The 20575-nt window shown below is 34.1% G+C and overlaps 4 protein-coding genes across 4 annotated transcripts in view; 3 read left to right on the top strand and 1 right to left on the bottom strand.

The window, feature by feature from the left end:
- The window catches only part of cwc27 (CWC27 spliceosome associated cyclophilin), a 44885-nt gene extending 40117 nt beyond the window's left edge, over window positions 1-4768 (bottom strand). Inside the window, exons 1-6 of the mRNA XM_084400555.1 lie at window positions 4520-4768; window positions 3596-3692; window positions 3358-3470; window positions 2851-2994; window positions 1305-1403; window positions 1113-1213 (exon numbers count right to left, since the gene is read on the bottom strand). Of these exons, the coding sequence (XP_084256681.1) occupies window positions 1113-1213; window positions 1305-1403; window positions 2851-2994; window positions 3358-3470; window positions 3596-3692; window positions 4520-4561 (596 nt within the window). The 5' untranslated portion in view covers window positions 4562-4768. The remainder of the gene's footprint in view (window positions 1-1112; window positions 1214-1304; window positions 1404-2850; window positions 2995-3357; window positions 3471-3595; window positions 3693-4519) is intronic.
- A 507-nt stretch (window positions 4769-5275) lies between these two features.
- Window positions 5276-8933, top strand: srek1ip1 (SREK1-interacting protein 1). Its single transcript, XM_084400570.1, has 5 exons — window positions 5276-5442; window positions 5868-5915; window positions 7443-7601; window positions 7974-8049; window positions 8459-8933. Exons 1-5 carry the CDS (start codon window positions 5430-5432, stop codon window positions 8640-8642), a joined length of 480 nt encoding a protein of 159 aa, XP_084256696.1. The 5' UTR covers window positions 5276-5429; the 3' UTR covers window positions 8643-8933.
- A 1748-nt stretch (window positions 8934-10681) lies between these two features.
- On the top strand, window positions 10682-12561 carry LOC311284587 (placenta-specific gene 8 protein-like). Its single transcript, XM_084399688.1, has 4 exons — window positions 10682-10731; window positions 10900-10987; window positions 11097-11221; window positions 11329-12561. The coding sequence occupies exons 2-4, from the start codon at window positions 10903-10905 to the stop codon at window positions 11437-11439; spliced, it is 321 nt and encodes a 106-aa protein (XP_084255814.1). The 5' UTR covers window positions 10682-10731; window positions 10900-10902; the 3' UTR covers window positions 11440-12561.
- A 6680-nt stretch (window positions 12562-19241) lies between these two features.
- On the top strand, window positions 19242-20088 carry LOC311285621 (placenta-specific gene 8 protein-like). The gene is made up of 4 exons (XM_084401352.1): window positions 19242-19314; window positions 19464-19551; window positions 19634-19758; window positions 19870-20088. Exons 2-4 carry the CDS (start codon window positions 19467-19469, stop codon window positions 19972-19974), a joined length of 315 nt encoding a protein of 104 aa, XP_084257478.1. The 5' UTR covers window positions 19242-19314; window positions 19464-19466; the 3' UTR covers window positions 19975-20088.
- Window positions 20089-20575: the final 487 nt, after the last annotated feature.

The raw sequence follows: 20575 nt of genomic DNA, 5'->3' as shown, positions 1-20575 counted from the left end.
AATAATGATGGACCCTTTACTTTCTGTAAATATATGGGATTTTTTAACATCCTTTTTTTAAAAGTCTGATTGTTTTTGATAAGATTGACAATCTACATGATTTGATGTATCATTCATGTTTGTGGTTTAAAGTTCAGAATGATTTCTGAAAGTTTAATGTTCAGAGAATGTGATGCTTGCAAGAATCATAGTAATCACGATTATAGTTAACTAAATATAAATTTAACTTAAAAATATCAAATGAAAATGTAAAAAAAAAAAAATTGTTGTTTGAAATAATTGTTCTTTTTTGTTATTTGAAATAAAACTCAGTCAAATTTAAATATATATAAAAAAATGAATAAATATATTTAAAAACATATTTGAATATATATATATATATATATATATATATATATATGTGTGTGTGTGAAAAATAGAAATGTTGCCTTTGCATCTAATGGAGATAAAACGAGTTGAAGTGCTAAAATTACAAAAACTTAAATAAAAAATAAAATTAAACCTATATAGAAATATTTAAAAAATAAAATGTATAAAAACGGCAAAAGCACACAGCAAAATTACTATAAAAAATTGTATTAAAAGAAAACTGAAAATATAAAAAAAAATTAAATAAAAGCTCATTTCAAATTTGAATAAATAATAATAGTATATAAACAATACTAAAATAACACTGGATCTAATACTGATTGTAAGATGCAATTTATTTTATTTTTTCCCAATAGCTATTGGTTTTATTGAAGGACATACAGTTCTTGAAACTTCTACAATCAGAAAATGAATCATGGCTAATTAATTTTTAATTTAGATAATTTATTTTTATATATTAAAGTTTCTGTTAATAAAAAAAGCTTGTAACGGGCAGCTTTGTCATAATTACCACAAAATTGCTGAAAATATCTTAGCCTATGTGAGAGGGCCTTCAATTATTGCTTTGGACAACAGGGGGAATTCAAGTCAAAGAGGTTGAGAACCACTGGACAGACGTTAAATGCATTGTGAATGTCATGTTGTCTTTGATGCTGGTATCTAAATATAAGAAAGAAAGAAAGAAAGAAAGAAAGAAAGAAAGAAAGAAAGAAAGAAAGAAAGAAAGTGTAAGTGTGACATACTTGGTTGCTTTGGACTGTGATTTCTTCCCTTCTTCTTTGTTTTTTACTTTTTTGACTTTCATTTCACGCGGAACGATGTCCTCAAAGGCCGAGTGCAAGACCTGTGTAAGAATGTAAGACCAGTCAAGGACTGCATATGGAAAGAAAGGTACAATTAAAATGGTAAAGCCAATTCAGGGGACAGAGACAAACCTCTGCGGTTCGGATTTTGTGTGGGTTGAGTGGCCGTTCATCATTGTTACACTCCACATCGGCTAACCTGAGCATGTTATACACAGTATCTCCTGTGACCTGCAGCCAAAATCACAACAGACAAACTCACACACGTGACAAAGAGGGAATTCAAGAGGGCATTTAACACAATAAAACATTGATCAATATAAAGTGATAAATGAGTAAGACTTAAAGATATAGTTCTTTATAGTTCTAAAGATATAAATCTTTTACTGTACACTACCGTTCAAGCGTAGGGTCAGTAAGATTCTAGAACGTTTCTTAACACTTTAGTTTAGGGTCCAATTCCCACTATTAACTAGTTTCTAATTAGCATGCATATTACTAGGATATTTTATATTTATATATATATATATATATATATATATATATATATATAAAGAGTTCAGATGCAAAAGCCTCTAAGTGCCATCTGAAATTTTCTTCTAGAATGATCATTTTTATCAAGCTTGTATATTTAAGTTCAGTAATTTCACTTAAATTACAATTAATAGGTCATTTTCATTGCCATTTAAGTGAAATTACTAAACTTAAATATACAAGCTTGATAAAAATGATCATTCTAGAAGAAAATTTCAGATGGCACTTAGAGGCTTTTGCATCTGAACTCTTCATATATATATATATATATATATATATATCACAGAGAGGCACAGAATCACTCTCAAGAACGTTTTCGTTCACTGTTCCTTTGCTGGTGGAATGATCTTCCCCAACCCTATCCGTACAGCCGAATCCCTGACAATTCACAAGAAACAGCTGAAAACTCATCTCCTTCATGAGCACTGAACTGCATTCTGCTGAAAAAACTTCTTTGTCTGTGCCTTCACTGTTTCTGAGATCCTCTCTGTTCTAGCTTGTTCTATTCTGAACGACGTCTGAAACTTTCTATTGCTAGTATTTCTCTCAAGTTTATTGTCTCCTGAAGAATGAATCACTTGTATTCCTCATTCGTAAGTCACTTTGGATAAACATTTCTGATAAATGAATATGTAATAATGCAGACATATTAATACAATTTAAAATAGATGTTTTTTATTGTAATATTTTAAAATATAATTTATTCCTGTGATCAAAGCTGAATTTTCAGCATCATTACTCCAGTCTTCAGTGTCACATGATCCTTCACAAATCATTCTAATATGATGATTTGATGCTCAAGAAACATTTATTATTATCATCAATGCTGAAAACTGTTGTGCCGCTTCATATTTTTATATGTGTGAAAACAGTGATAATTTGTTTTTCAGGACTCTTTCAAAAGAACAGCATTTATTTGAAATAGAAATCTTGTGTAACATTATAAATGTCTTTACTGTCACTTTTGATCAATTTAATGAATCCTTGCTAAATAAATGTATTACATTTCTTTCAACAACAATAAAAATTCATACTAAACCCAAACATTTGAACGGTAGTGTATCTTGCAGAAAGCTAACCTAAACTTTGGGTCATAAAGGCGTAAACTGCAAGCACAAATCTAGAACACTTTGTGAAACATCACCTTTCCAAAAATGGTGTGTTTGTTGTTAAGTTCATCAGCCCGTCCAAGAGTGAAGAAGAACTGGCTCCCATTATCATGAGGTCCAGCGTTTGCCATAGCAACCAAACCTCTCCGGTTGAAGCGTAATCTGGAGTGAAATTCATCCTGCATTGGAAAAGATAAACTGTTTAAAACTACAGTTAACATTTACAATGCTTTCCCTTCCTGCACAATCCTATAGGATCATTACAAATCACACTGTCCGACATGGATCTAATAAACTTGGGAACGACATGTATGTAGACCGTGTCAACGTCCGTCTTTGAACCTCTCTCACTGTCCGACGTTTAGGACCCACAACCACAGAAATCGCCACGATTGCTCATCTTTTGTCTGGGTGGGACGGCCCAAAGTCGTACAATGTGTACCGGGCATTACACAAACATAGGTCTCTAATTGTATGTTAATATTAAACATCATGAATTTCATCTTGAAAATAACCAACTCGTCGCAAAAGTCAAGACCAACCTTGAAAGGGCGCCCGTAGATGGACTCCCCGCCTGTTCCTGAGCCCGTCGGATCCCCTCCTTGAACAATGAATTCTGGCACCACGCGATGAAAGACTGTGCCATCATAGTAACCTGCAAAACAGAAGCAATGTTTATGAAGAACAGTCCAGGTATTTGATTAAAAAACTGGCATCGTGACAAATTCCTTACATTTTATATGTGCATATTTTAGAGTATGCACTTAGTACGCCACTTACCCTCCATACAGAGCTGAGTGAAGTTCCTACATGCCTTCGGTGCTTCCTTAGACCACAGCTCTATATCAATTTCACCTGCCGTGGTCTTCAGCAACACCTAGATAGATAGATAGATAGATAGATAGATAGATAGATAGATAGATAGATAGATAGATAGATAGATAGATAGATATGTTTATAAATTGAAACACCTGTTGTGCAAATTCTACTACATTTCTATCATCTGAATATCTATTTATATTTTGCAGTGAAACCGTTAATGTTTAATCTTTAACCTTTATGTTGTTAGTAATATTTCAAGATGAACATTAACTGGACTGAAGCGACATAGGTTTACTTGGTTATCCATACATAAAATGTCAGTATTTTTCAGGCTTTTGAGGATTGTTATTTGTTCATCTTGCATTATATGTTTTGCCCGCCAAAATAAAAACCACAGAGCTTTGATCATAAAACTAGGCATTTAAATAATATCTTAAAGACATATTATTGGGAGTTATAGACTGATATGCATTTTATTTAAGTATATGCTATACAGTTATAAAGATCTCATTGATTTACATAATATTCTGAATTTCGTCTTACTTCTTGGCCTTATAAATTTCTAATTTTTTTTGCTCAGTTTGGGCCTCTGAATAAAGCTGAGGTGTTTTTAGTATGAGCTGCATGCATATTCTCCTGTATCATACTGTATGATGTATCATGCCTGATGTAAGTTATCAAATGTGATTCAAAACATAAACACAAATGATCAAATAAGTAAATAAATACATTTAAATAAACCACTTCTTTGTTTCCATGGAATATTGATTCGTTGCTTGATAATTGCTTATATGAACAACTAAAAGAGAAGTTAGACACAGAACGTATCATTGTATTTATTATTTGCCATGAATATGAGTTTGAGATGATGTTAAAACTCACCTTTCCATTAGTGGGTGGCTCTTGAATATATATGTTGCTCATCTTTAACGCGTGTTATTATTTAGGGTATATTTCTCTCAAAACTGTTTCATTGGTTGATAGAAAAAGTAAAAAATATACTCAGATATTAGAAGAACATAAGCACGTCTGACAAATATGAACTATTCTCTCCTGTGATGTTTACAAGCGCATCCCGTCATGCCGCCAGACAGTGTCGATCACTCGCTCTTCTTCGACCTTATTGCCCCCTATCGTCACGGAGGAAATGTTCATTTATCCTATGATAGTAAACGCTGTCTCATCTTCCGTGTGTAAAACCTGGGTAGAATACAAGTGTAAATTCTTGCAGTCGTAAAAAAAAAAAAAAATTCTTGCATCGTCTGTGGTCCATGGTACTTTTCTCCGCGCTGTCAAGATGGACCAATCACATCCATTTGTGATTACAAAGGGAAAAAAAAATATTTAATCTCTTTGATTTATTTGTATATGATTTTAAATCATAGTAATTACTATATTTAGGATGTAAATTCAAAAATAAAACAAAACAGACTTTTTAGATTTGAAAACTAGATTTTCAGATTTGAATGCGTCTCACGGCAGGTTTCGAGCTCCCCTTAAAACTCTATCCACATGACAGTAATTATTATCTTGTGAAATTGTGCTCTTTAGTTGTTATCTATATTTCTATTGTGCTTACATTTTGAATGTATAATATTTGTCAAACACATAAGAGGGATTTAACGGTCTGTAAATGGAACCACAGTGTGTTCCGGGTGTTTCCAGTCGGAGCCTTTTACTAGACGGATTGATTTCATTCTTTGAAAAGCGGCGGAACCAAAACAACGAGTTTCTTGTTTTTTATTTTGCTCTGTTATACTTCAGACCAATAAACAGTAGAGTAACGTAGATAATGGCTGCCCAAGGTATGCTTTTGCAGATATTAATGGATTGTCCGCTAGTTTTAGTCATTGTAACGTTAGTCGATATGCTTCTGGATTGTTCTAGAAAGCATAACTTCACTTCATTATTGTCTTCATATGAGCTGTCGATTCACATCAAGCGCATATCTTTGCATGTCAGACTTCATATTTTACACCAGTTGAGGGTTAACGTACTGTTAACTGACGATTTGTACATATTCATGTAAACACGTTGTTTTGATATAATGTAGGCTGCTCGATGTTTTATAAACGGTGAGCCAGATCAATCCTGAAATCTCTTTAGATAAGGACGCTTTAATTAAATATCTTACGCAAGACGTTTTCTTCTAGCTGGGGTTGGTTTTGTAATAATGTGTTCATGAATTGAAGTCTTGAGGTGATATAATCATTGGATTCCCTACCAACAGGTCCAAACAAAGACAACATCAGAGCTGGTTGTAAAAGATGTGGATATCGTGAGTATTACGATCAGTAAATGAACTATAATTCTGCTCTATCTATCTATCTATCTATCTGTCTATCTATCTACAAAACATACATATTATTTGAATTGTGTTTTGGTACCTGTCTGTCTTCTACGGATAAAGACATGCATACAGTTTAAACAGTTTTGTCTGTCCATCTATTTATCTATCTGTGTCTGTCTGTCTGTCTATCTATCTATCTATATCTGTCTGTCTGTTTGTCTGTATGTCTATTTAGATGTATAGATAGATACTATATCTATTTACCTTCCTATCTATCTATCTGTCTGTCTCTGTCTCTCTCTCTCTGTGTCTGTCTATCTATCGATCTATCTGTCTGTCTGTCTGTCTGTCTTTCTGTCTGTCATCTATCTATCCATCTATCTATCTATGTATCTGTCTATCATCTATCTGTCTGTCTATCATCTGTCTATCTGTCTACCTGTCTATCTATCTATATATCATCTCTCTATCTGTCTGTATATCTGTCTGTCATCTATCTATCCATCTATCTATCTATTTATCTGTCTATCATCTATCTGTCTGTCTATCTGTCTACCTGTCTGTCTATCTATCTATATATCATCTATCTATCTGTCTGTCATCTATCTATCTATCCATCTATCTATCTATTTATCTGTCTATCATCTATCTGTCTGTCTATCATCTGTCTACCTGTCTGTATATCTGTCTGTCATCTATCTATCCATCTATCTATTTATCTGTCTACCTGTCTGTCTATCTATCTATATATCATCTATCTATCTATCCATCTATCTATTTATCTGTCTATCATCTATCTGTCTGTCTATCATCTGTCTATCTGTCTACCTGTCTATCTATCTATATATCATCTCTCTATCTGTCTGTATATCTGTCTGTCATCTATCTATCCATCTATCTATCTATCTATCTATTTATCTGTCTATCATCTATCTGTCTGTCTATCATCTGTCTACCTGTCTGTCTATCTATCTATATATCATCTATCTATCTATATATCTATCTATCTATCTATCTATCTATCTATCTATCTATCTATCTATCTATCTATATATCATCTATCTATCTATCTGTCTGTCTATCTGTCTGTCATCTATCTATCTATCCATCTATCTATCTATTTATCAGTCTATCATCTATCTATCTGTCTGTCTGTCTATCATCTGTCTATCATCTATCTGTCTGTCTGTCATCTATCATCTATCTATCCATCTATCTATTTATCTGTCTATCATCTATCTGTCTGTCTATCATCTGTCTATCTGTCTACCTGTCTATCTATCTATATATCATCTATCTATCTATCTATCTGTCTGTCTATCTGTCTATCTATCATCTATCTGTCTGTCTTTTGGTCTGTCTGTCTGTCACATAAACACATAAACATACATATCATTTTCAGTTTAGTTTGAATTGTATTTTGTCTTGTGTGTATATTTGTCTGTATGTTAATTAATGTTCAGCTTCACCATATTCATAGTTTACCTCTTTTGTGTCATCCAATGTTTTCATCAGCCGGACACCTTACTTTTGAATGTCGTAATTTTGTTCGCGTGGATCCGAGGAAGGACATTGTTCTGGATGTGAGCAGCACTAGCACTGAGGAGAGTGACACGGAGGAGGAACAGGAAGCTGTCAGTAAAGAAAAGATCTTTGGCAGCAGCCAATCAAAAGGTCCCTTCACTGCTTTTTATTTCCACTCCTGTCGTGGGTCTTTTTTTTTCATATATTATGAATCTCACTGGCACATTTCCCTGACTACTGAGGCTACGTCTACATTAATCCAGATACATTTGAAAACAGCGCTTTTGTTTCAAAACGCTCTCCGTCCACACTAGCGTTTTACAAACGTTTCTCATCCACCATTATATGTTTGGTCTAGGACCGACATTTGGACGGAAGGCCAAAACGGAGAGAAAAAGATGCGTTTTCAAATGAAAATGTATTAGTGTGAACAAGGCCTCAGATTACTGTCAGTTCTCATGATTTAGCAGTGATCACTCGTCATTGAAGGATTCTGTGATTGACTGGAAACTTTGTACACAGGTTCTCATGAAGATACCAGAAAAGAAAAGCATAAAAAGAAAAGCAAAGACAGATCCCATCAAAAGGCCAAAAAGAGGTACATATTTGATAAATCACAGCACTTCCTTGGAATTATTGGTATAAAAATGCCTCATAAATGCATTTTAGATGTTGCATTTAAAAATGTTTTATCAACATATTGTTTGTTACGATTACAATCAACCATTTAAACTCGAATCAGTCGATGTGTTTTTACTTTTTATTTGCTTTATTCTTTCAAATTGATAATGATGGGTTTGTTGTCTGTGTACTTGTTTTTTCGTGTAGAAAAATCCAATAAAGAAATAAAAAAATAAATGTATACTTGATACCTGGCGCTCGTAGTGCTTCATAAATACGTACATACGTAGATTTCGAAACATTTTAACATATGAGACATTTTTATAAATGTTGTATGTCATTATTAACAGGGGTTTGATCGTATGTTTATGCTTTCATAACCTCAGGTCTCACTCATCAAGTGATGAGGAGGAGGAAGTGAACAAGAAGAAGAAGAAGCACAAGAGCCACAAGAAGAAAGGGAAAAAGGAGAAAAGGGAGAAAGAAAAGAAACACAAGAAAAAACAGAAAAAGAAAGACACGGGGTCGTCCTCCTCCGACAGCTCTACTGAATCTTCAAACACAGATTGAAGTTCATTTGTTTGAATCAGTTACAGGACCACACAATCACAGCCAAGCAAAAAAACTATTGTGAAGCTATAAAACACCTTCTACAGAGCCATTTGTACATAATTCTGCAACAGACACCTCTGATTGATGGTCTTTTTTTTGTGGTGTTTCTGTATTTTGTATATAAATGAAATGAAAACAACCCAAAATCGTTTTGGGTGAATACTTTTACCACACTTGAGTTTTTATAATGCTTTACTAAAACTGCTGAAATTATGACACATTTATTCAACAATAAAGGGTCATGGGCAATTGTTTTTGCTTTTTTTTTTAATTTTTTTATCAAAAGATAGTCATGCCAGAAGAATAATAGAACAGGCAGCTATATTATACAAAATATTTCACGACCAATGACCGAGCAGGATCAAGTATTCCAGAAAGCCAATGAATAATAATGTTATCTCTGTGACCTCACATTCTCCTCTGGTTATCTTCGAGTATCTAGTTAACTCTTTCTGCTCATATCCAGAAGTGATAAAAATAACCCAAACAAAAGCTTAAGCTGGTCTAAAAAGCTCACATTCATATTTTCCTCTGCTTTAAATGCTTTATTATCCTTATATGAGGGTGGCCCTGACATGCATTTGAGTCCAGCCTCTTTAGACTTTGTCAGGGAAGGGAAGGGAAGGAAATGACCCTTGTACACCGATGACAAAACTCTTTCCAATACTGACTCACCCTGTTCAGGATTTTCTAGCAGATTAGTGGAAAAAATTCAACTCTAGACATCAATCAAAAGATTTGATTTATGTCTTGAGATAATGATAAAAGAAGTCTACATAATATAACAAATAATAACATATTACATAACATTCAATTTGTAAAGCGTTCCAGTAAAGCGGGTATGTTTGAAAATATTATTTGAAAAACCTTTCCTCTAAATCAAAGTTATTGTGAGATAACCTATTTATCTTTAATTTAGCTATTAATTAAATAATTGTTTTAAAAGTTATTGTAAAATTACCTCACATAATATGTTTGAAAAACGATTTTGTGAATGTATGGTGTGAGTAAAATAATTTACTTTTTAATTTAAAAATTGCCAAATCGATTCTACTGCAATTTTTATCTTATAATATCATCACTGCAGGAATCAGGAATAACGTTTTTATGAGTGTATGGTGTAAAGAAAAAGTCATTAAAACAAAAAATGCAATGAAGAAGAAAAACTGTTTCTCAGAACTCGCCACAAGGTTCCTAGTTTTTTAACTAATATTTATATTTTATTTTAGCTTTATTTCAATTAAGGGATAGTTACCCCAAAAATCTCTCTCTCTCTCTCTCTATATATATATATATATATATTGGGTGAACTATGTCTTTAACAGAAACGTTTTTAAGTTTTAGTTAAAAATATTAACCCTGGTATAAACAGCTGCCTAATGGCAGTGTGTCCAGTGTACTCTGGATCTTTAAAGTCATAAAAATTGTATGTCGTTAATATACTCATGGCAACAGTGTTTAAGTTAGCAAGCAATAAATCAGTTCTGAGCTTCAAATTACTGAGTAAACAGAATCTGCAATGTCACGTAGCATAAGCCCACTGTCTGTCACTTTAATTTTCTAATAAAAGAAATAGCGATATCCATGTTTAATGACCTTATCTGCCTATAAGAATAGCTTTTATTCATATTCAAATATTATTCCTAAATAGCTAATTATTAGTTTTAATCATCTTAGTCTGTCGATTTAGTTCATTAATGATATTGTATTTTTTATTTCCTCTGACGGACGTGAGAGGTGTGGCAGCACATTACATCAAGGTGTGAAAGCAAATAGCAACTAATAGCACATTCTTGGAAAAACACATTAGTGGATATTAATAACCATTATCTATGCTACAACTGTTGTTGCAGGACTTTGAACATAGGAAGGGCAATAATTATTTTGATAATAACATAGGCCTCCTTCGTTTTGCCCCTTTTCCATGCATTTCCCAGGGCGCGCCCAAACATGTGACTTTTCAAACCATATATAATCGGCATACTGTGCATGTTTCAGTGCATAGAGGAATATCCTGACTCAACTGCAAAGGAAAAAAAAAAAACAGGTAAAGCTATATTAAATATTACCTATATTTGCTAAACTTAGTTTATGTGTTAAAAACAAATAACTCCTATGTCTGATTATAGGTTTGAAAAATGCTTTGGGAAAAGAAAAAAACAATTCAAAAGAAATGTCATGCCCTAAATGTCTTTACCTAAATGTCTTTACCTAGATAATGGAGGTCACATCTCAACCTGCAGCATTCGAACCCAGAGAGTTTCAAACAAACTTGATGAGCTGCTGTGATGACGTGGGCGTATGTAAGTGATTCCAATGGCACTAAACACAAAATATTGCAAGTAAATTGTGAGCTATACATCTATCCTGCTGATGTGATTTACTTCTAAATCAATCATATATTTTTATTAGGCTGTTGTGGCCTCTTCTGCCTCCTGTGTTTGGGCTGCTCCATTGCTAAGGACATGAATGAGTGCTGCTTATGCGGTTTAGGAATGCCGATCCGAAGTGTATACCGAACTAAACACAACATACAAGTCCGTATCTATCTATCTATCTATCTATCTATCTATCTATCTATCTATCTATCTATCTAGGGCCTATTGTTTAGTTTTGATTGAATTGCTTTTGGTTTTGTCTCCAGGGTTCGATGTGTAATGACTGTCTCACCGTGAACTGCTGCTTTTCGTGTGCAGCCTGCCAGCTGAAGAGAGACATCAACATAAGGAAGAGTACTGGAACACTGAAACCATGAGGACCGAAAGAGTTTCGGAGTTTCAGAGATCTGCTAGCCGTCTATACCAGCGACTCCTCATGCACTGCTCTTGGAAACTAAAGATCAAAGAAAGTTGAAGGAGTTAATCATTATACGTAAAGACAATGTCTTAAATATAAAGGTTCCAAAAGGGTTTTTATTTTTATTTTTATTGCAGCGATGCTAGAAGAATCATTTTTGGTTCCCCAAAGAAGCTTTCAGTGAACTGTTCTTAAAAGAACCATGTTTTTTTTTGTGAAGAACATTTTAATAATCTAGAACCTTTTTCCACTGTAAATAACTTTTTCTGCAATGTAAAGGTTCAATGGATGTTAAAGGCTCTTCATGGAACCATCATTGCCAATAAAGAACCTTGATTTTTAAGAGTGTATCATAAGTTTAATTAAGCCTCAATGGGTAAAATGCTCATGCTTCCACATTCATGTTATCATAAAATGTAGCTCAGAAAAGGTCCAGTGGTGTAACCAGCACATTATGTGATATTAGTATGTTGTCAGTGTGGCCTGTGGTTTGTGTTGTGAAACATATGAATTGAGTCAAAGAGCATAATAATAATAGTAGTAAGTTTATTTAGTAGTAGTATTTATCCCCATAGGAAAAGTAGTTTGCGGTAAGCTCAAACAGACATTTAAAAAATCACAGTTAGCATATACAAACAATAACTGGTAACAATTGGTCTGTTGACTATAAGTAACTTTGCAACTACATGTAAACTAACTCTCATTAGAGTATTAGTAGACTGTCTGCTTAATATCTGCTAACTCTTTATTGTGATGCTCCTCAACAGACATTATACTGACTATAAGTAACTTTGCAACTACATGTCAACTTATTCTAACCATACTAGTCTACTAATACTCTATTAAAATCCTAATGAGAGTTAGTCGACATGTTGGTGCAACGTTACGTCAACAGAATGTGTTAAAGGGGCCATCAAAATAAAGTGAACCCCAATAATTTAAAGCAAATAAATCTTATTTAGGATAACCAGACCAGCTGACCATCAATCAACACAAGAAGAAAATGTTAAAAATTAAAATTGCTTGGGGGATAAAAGATAGTTTGGACCTGTTTTTCATGTATCGGGGAACACAGTACCGTCAGTCAGATGGAAGTAATTCAAAAGCCTAAGATAAGGGATGCCTCTTATCATTCACAATGATGTTAATCTTTATTCTGCACTCTCTCTTTATATATACTCTCTATACGTCTTAACTTAATTCCCAACAGTTTGCTTGTCATTGTTACTATTTTTCTTAGTTATTCCTTCTGAGCCTCTGAAGCAACTCAAACAGAATGTCATAACGCTTTCAATAAAAGCCTAATAAAACATCAAAAGCACTCTGCTATGGACTTTTAAAAGATATAATTTCTTTAAGAAATACAACCTCTGGTGTGTCTTCTTACTTATATAATCAGTCCACACATCCCATTTGAGTTCATGATCCAAAATACTGAGGTATTTATAATGTGTTACTAATTGAATTTGTTCCCCATTCATTTATGTGGTTAAAATCAATAACCATCTCCTTAGTTTTGGAGGCATTTAAGAGGAGATTTGATTTCTCACACCAGTTTAAAAAGAAATCCAAAACAGGTCCACGCTCTTCCTCCACATCGGTAGACGGCTCACTAAAGCAGCATGCATATTTGATTAAAAATCTATTTTTAAAAGAACTAGAACAGGAATTAGTACACTTGTGTCTTAGAGATAAGACACATCCTTGAGGTGATCCGACTGAAGTAATCATTTTATCTGAAAGAGACACTCAACCTGCGAGATTGTAAAGTTAAGGAAATCCATCACCCATGTAAGCAACCTACTGTCGAATGAGAATTATTTTGCCAGGGTATCAACGTACTTGGGGAAATACAGTTAAAAGCAGATGAGAAATCCACAAAGTCTTTGGTTTCTCTAAATGTACAGTTAAAATGGCATCCTCTATAGCCGACTAGCCCCCTAGAGGACTGATATGCTATGAGATGAGGAGATATGTCTATGAGATGCTCTGTTTCAGATACAATGTACTTTTTTACTAAACGCTCAAAACATTTCATCACTAGAGATGTTAGTGCTATTGGTCGAAAATCATGTAATCCTAAAGGTCTAGAAACTTTTGCCATGGGAACTATTGTAGAAGTTTTCCATAAAGCAGGGACAATACCAGAATTATAAGATACTCTAAAAACCTCGGTAAAAACTGTTGCTAACTGAACCGCACAGTGTTTTAAAATATTACCGCATAGCTTATCTGGACCTGGGCTTTTACGGGGATTACATTTCTTAAAGATCTGACTAACCACTATTTCATTCATATGAAAACCAGCAGGAGATGTAGTCATAGTGGCATCACTGAGACAGCATTAACATCTCCCCTATTAAAACCACAGAAATATGAGTTAAGCTGAGTGGCCATCTCTAGCTCCTTCCTCTTTACTTATGGGGTACATTTGTCATATTCTTAATCCCCTGCCAGGTATATCGTGAATTGCCACACGTCAGAGATGCCTCTATTTTTTGTTTGTACATACCCTTACGAAAAATACGTTTATTCAAGTGTTCTATTAGTATACTTCTTTTCAACTAAAAAGAAGAAAGCATACTTTCAGTCTACATTTTACTTCTCAAAAATATACTTTATGTACTTCTCAGAAATATACTTAATTACACTTAAGTGTACTTGACTTATACTGAGAGAAAAGTCCAAGAATATTTGGCCTATACTTGTACTCAATCTTTTGATCGAGATATACTTAAAAGTATAATTAAGTATTCAAAGTAGGCTATACTTGGCTTGATAAGCCTATTAAATATACTTTTTTTATAAACATAAACAGTCTTATGAAACTTACATGAAGAGAAAACGACTGTGAAGGTTTGGGGGTGTTGGACTCGATCTACTCCATCTGTGTTTTGATCATCGTTCTGAATCTGATCAAGGATTTTTTCTTTGACAAAAATTAGATTTTCTCATATTTTTTGTTTAAAATGTTGCCTTTCTTTATGAAACTTACCAAAATTCAAGTGTTGATAAAAAAGGATGAATGAAGCTAATAAAATGTTTTTAAAATTAAAGTACAGTTAAAGGTAGGCTATTTTTCAAGTTTAAAAAATTAAATTTGAACATAGTAGTATAGGCCTACTGCAAGTGCAAAAATTATATATAAAAAATAAACTATAAGTATAATGTTAAGTTCACTTAAAGAAAACTTGTAGTATAAAACTACTAAACTAGTAGTTTACTGAGAGTATACTTCAAAGTTGCTACAAGTATTAAAATAGTAAACTACTATTTACCCATAAGTTCACTTGCAGTACAAATAAGAAACGTAATTATATACGTAATAATAAACGTAATGTTCTGAATAATAAAATACGTAATAAATGTAATAACTAGTTGTGCACTTAAAGTCTACTACTGTTATAGTACACTTAAACATATACTTTTATATACTAAAAGTGGGCCAATTTAGTCCCAAGTGGTATAAAAATAGTACACTTTTTACTCCTAGTTTACTCCTAGTACATTTTGACATTAGTATACTTGCTTCATAATGTATACTTAAAAATATACTTGAACATTACTTAAGTACTTCATAAAATGAACTTGAAGTACACTTCTTTTTCGTAAGGGTATGCTTATCTATTTGTATTTGTCTTTTAATCTGCTTCTGTATGTACCTCTGAGTTACCGCATCCTGTTTTTTTTATATGACTTTCCCCTCTTATTAATAAGGATCTTTAATTCTTTTGACACCCAGGGTTTATCATTAGGGTAGACCTTAAAGATCTTAGTAGGAATAACAGTGTCCACACAGGAATTTATATAATCAGTAACTATTTCAACATGTTCATTGATGTCGACACTACCAAAAACCTCCCACTGGGTCCATATACAATAAAGGATGTATATGGTCCCTCAATATAATTCTACAGTAGCCGAATTCTGCTATTTGCAACAGTGTTCATTCATTACAGGTCCAATAATTGCAAACCCTATTCTTTTGTAAAGTTACAACTATATTGATTTCCTTTATCTCTACTTCAGACACATTTTCAGCAAGATCATGTTGTAAGTACTATAGTGTTAACATGTTTCCATATGTCTGAAAACAATATCCGTTAACATTTTATCATAACAACTATTCTTTTCACAAACCCTTCCAATCTTATAAATAAATACATATTCTCCTAATCAGTGATTTAGTGTTTGCTCCATGTGAAGGTGGGCAGCTTTGATGGAAGCAATGGCAGTCCTGTTTAGGAGTCTTCAGCCAAACAGCTATCAATGTTATCAACAGGTTCAGTGTTAAAATATTTTCCCCTGTCCTAGTTTATTGCGCTGATGTCTGATCTGTTCATAGGTGGACTTCCCGAGACTGTAAACTCTGTGGCCCTGTCGTACTTTAAAAAACAAAAACAAAACAAAACAATGTGGTTTATTTCAATGGACCAAAATGTCAACTCAACCAGTTCCATTTGGTTGGAAGAATGGTTCGGAAGATACACACATCACCTTTAAAAGTAAACTACAGGATTGTGGGCTTTCTTTTGATATCTGTGGCTGACAGAGTTGTGTTTGAATTTAAGGAAGTAGAGTTACAATGAATTAAACTTCATTGAGAAAACAAAACAAAAACAGGAAATTATATCATATATAAGCATATCTTAAAGGGATACTCCACTAAAACAAAATTCTCTCTTCATTAACTTACCCTCATGCTGTCCCAGATGTATATTACTTTATTTTTTCAGATGAACAAAAAGAAAGATTTTTAGAAAAACAATCCCTCTCTGTGATTCTATATAATGCAAGTGTACGGGACCTCTAAAGTTGATGCATCAAAAACCGCACAAGTTAACACAGCAGTAATCCACAAGACGACAGTTGATGAATCAATGTCTTCTGAAGGAAAACATGAATTATGGATCTAGCAGCGGCTGTAAGAATCCTCCTCATCAGCCAGGGTGATCGCTCCTTCGAGTTTTTGAGATACCCTATCTGGTCAGTCGTGGATCTAGGCCCTCATCTTTACACCCAACCCTACATTCCTTCCTCCTCCGCCGGTCCCGTCAAGAATATTTGACTCTATAGTTCCATTCAGTTCTTGGCCCTTCCTCCTCAACTGGTTCCGTCTTGGCTCCTCCTCCTCCTCCTCCTCCTCATCTCTGCCTGCTCTCCTCAGCCCTCCACTTCCACCAGCCAGCCAGATGATACACCATGGTCTTCGAAGTTGTGGCCTCTGGCTTAGAGTTATGACTCTCCATGTCTGCCCTATGATCCCTCTGCTCCACCACGGCTCTTTGACCCCTTGGCTCCACCATGGTCCTTCATCCTTAGGTCATCCTTAAAGTCTTTACTACTAAACTGTGTTGGAATACACAGTTTGGGCGACGTCTGAGTATTTGTTCATCTTGTCACTGTATCACTGTTATTTTTTTCCTTCAGAATCGGGGTTCCTGCACAACAGCATCGAGAACACAAGCACAGTGCACCTTAAATTTAGTTGATGAGGAGCAGACGTGCTGGACAATAAAACCTCAGATGATCGCAGTGTTGGGTTCAGTCTCGTGAAGAGGGGTGAAGAGGTTCCTGGTGGAGATCTCGAAGACCGGGGTTGGTGGAGACGATACTTTTTGCATAATGCTGTAAACTTAACTCAGACTTGTTACCAACAGTCTGGGTTTTTTACATCTTGGCTCTGCGCTTTCACAGCCTGCTTTTTCTCCATGGCCTCCAGCTCCAACTGCATAGTGTAGCTCAAATGTATCCTCACCTGCACTCAAATGATAAACAAGACTGGCCGTAGACAGCTATAATTATGATCGCAGGCTATTAGCTAGAAGCGCATGTTCTGGAAGTGGGAGTAAAACTAGTGGTATCAAAATCTTAGTCTTATCTTTATTGACCCACTTAGGGAAAGATTGCATAAAGGTGCCAGAACACTAACCACATCCATTTTATTCATAAAAGATAAACTATTACATACAAAAGTAAACTCTCATCAGGCCCAGAACAGTTTGGTAGCTTAATAGCCACAGACAAATGAATGTTTCGTTATTTTTTGGCCTGCTTAGAGCTACTCTAAAACGACAGCTCGAAGGCAACACCTAAAACTCAGATTGTAATGGGTGGTCATCGGTACAAAGAATAACCTGAGCCTTCTTAAAAACATGATTATAAAAAAAAAAATCAGTAGGACCAGTCTGATCTTCACAAATAATTTCCCCTGCCATCTTCACAAGGCTACTCAACCTATTTTTATTAGTCAAACTTAAGATACCATATCATGCCACAATACAGAAGGAGAGAACAGATTCAATACATTGTTTCATAGTAAGACACTCTAAATTATTTTGAAGAACGATCTTTGTTGAACCCTTTTACAGACAGCCGATACATTGGGTTGAAAACTCAAATTATTGTCAATCACCACAGCCAAGTATTTATGAGTCTCTAAAATTGGGGATATGTTCACCCGATCTAACAGTAAAGAATAAGTTATAAATTTGATTATAAGAAGAAAAAAAAGGGAGGATTAAGAATCAACTTGATGGATCTCCAAACTCAAACCACGTGGCAGCAACAAACAGGAAGTGACAACTCAGACTAGATCCACATCTCTAATCTTTGCCAGAAAATGTTTTACACTTCTTTGTCATTGACCCCTTATCCTCTGTATTTCTGCCATCTTCATTACTGCTCTTATCTGTTTCCATGTGGGCTACAATAACTTCCAGGAAGGTGTACATGTGTTAGTGTGTGTCATGTTTTCTTTCATCTTTTACTTTCATTATTTCCTTCTTTTTGGGCGGGGGGGGGGGGGGGGGGGGGGGGTCTGGGATGGCCAACATGATGTCCAACACGATTTCCATTAGGTAACACTTCTCCACATCTGTAAACTGAATCGAAAATCAAAAAGACAAGAGGCAATTTATGTTTTATTTGAATATGGTGAATGTAGGCAAAGTGAGGTTGTGAACAAGAAAATACTACATCTATTTATAGATCATCTCTAAACTGTGTAATTGGTTAATTTTGTACTGACCTCATTCTCTTTCAGTCAGTCAGTAAAGCTATACACATTTTTATGTTATGTGTTATGTGTATGTATAAATTACATTATATATTCACATTGACAACAGTTATTTTAAGTTGAAATAATATTTCTTTTATCTATTTTTGATCAAGTAAAAGCAGCCTTGGTGTGCAGAAGAACGTTCAAAAACGTTTAAAAAAGAATCTGTAACAATTTACAATAAGGTTTAATTTGTTACATTAGTTAACTACATTAGTTCAAATGAACCTATACTTCTACAGCATTTATTCATATTAATCAATGATAATTTCAACATTTTCAACATTTAAAAAATAAAAAGTTGTATTTGTTAACTTTTGTTAATGCATTGTGAATTAACATGAACAGTGTATTTTTATGTAACTAATATTAGCAAAAGAATAATAATATTATTTATATAATATTATTAAAAAATTAATAAATGTTGTAAAACACGTTCATTGTTTTATGCTGATGATTCAATTCATTTAATTAGTTTGACTATAATGATCTGCTGTTGTTCTTTCTTGTAAAAGCACTGGTTTCACAAGGACGGGTGATGTGGCAGCAAATGTCATCACTGGAAGGTGTGACAGAAAACGGAACGTGTGCCTTTTAACTATTTAGGACTTTGGACTTAAAGGAGGTGCAATATAAATTTCACCAATTCAAAACTGTCAGTATAAAGTTTTTATTGATATTTACTGATTTGAAGGGTGTGTCTGAACGTATATAAAGACATCCTGTGCCAGTTTGAGTGTGTAGAGGAGTTTTCCTGATTCAACGGCAAGAAAGGTACATTTAAATACAATCTTTTTGATAAACTTTTTGGAACGTGTATATAAATGAATGCTTTACTTAGGTGTCATGTGAACTAAAAATGTTTGTAACAGTTTGGAAAACTGTTTTGTTCTTAATGCCTCACTTATCTTTACCTGTCCTAGATCATGGAGGTCACATCTCAACCTGCTGCATTCGCACCCAGAGACTTTCACACAAGCTTAATGAGCTGCTGTGAAGACATGAGCATATGTAAGTAATTACAAATTCCATGATCTATAAAGTCTTAAGTAGTCATAATGTGATTTTAACATCAATCATATATTTTTATTAGGCTGTTGTGGCTATTTCTGCCTCCCGTGTTTGGGCTGCTCCATTGCTAAGGACATGAATGAGTGCTGCTTATGCGGTTTAGGAATGCCGATGCGAAGTGTATACCGAACTAAATACAACATACAAGTTAGTATCTATCTATCTATCTATCTATCTATCTATCTATCTATCTATCTATCTATCTATCTATCTATCTAAAATTAATATAAATATGTATATTTTGTTTTTGCTCTCCAGGGATCCATGTGTAATGACTTTTGTGTCGGTTACTTCTGCATGTCTTGTGCAGCTTGCCAGCTGAAGAGAGACATTGAAATTAGGAAGAGTACTGGAGAATTCTGAGAAAACTTTCTTAAACGAAACGAAAGCGGTGAACATTGTTCTGTTTTCAAAAGGCAACCTAGTAGCCTATCTAGTAGTCTATCTACAGCACACTACCATATAGTCCTTAATTACTGGGAACTAATCAAACTTTATGACTTTGAAAGTATGAAAGTACAGGCTGTTGCAGGCATCAGACATCATGTCACTCAAAGTGGGCATTGCTCAATGGCATGCTTGCACTTTATCAGATTATGCCATGTTGGTTGTGGTGTGAAACTATGAGTGACTGTAAGTTAAGAGTCTGTCCTTAGGAGAATATAGTTGTATTGTTTTGATAATTAAATTGTATAATTTCTGACAAAATGTTCTTTTAATACAGTTAGATTTACTGTAATGTATAGTCTTAGTACAGTTACATCCACATACATTTTCTTGGTGATCACTAAATTATAAAAAAAGCATCAAGTTGTAAATATAGTGTCATGTTATTGTCATACATTAGTCTATATGATCTGTAAATGCCTTACTATAGTAAAGTTACTCAAAACGTTTCATAAAGCATTCCAGTGTAACAAATAAAATACATTAAGAAAATAATTGCTTCTTGTCTTTTTGAAAA

Source organism: Rutilus rutilus (genome assembly GCF_951802725.1).
Source record: "Rutilus rutilus genome assembly, chromosome: 25".
In the NCBI taxonomy this organism is placed as follows: domain Eukaryota; kingdom Metazoa; phylum Chordata; class Actinopteri; order Cypriniformes; family Leuciscidae; genus Rutilus; species Rutilus rutilus.
This window is presented reverse-complemented; position numbering and strand designations above follow the sequence as displayed.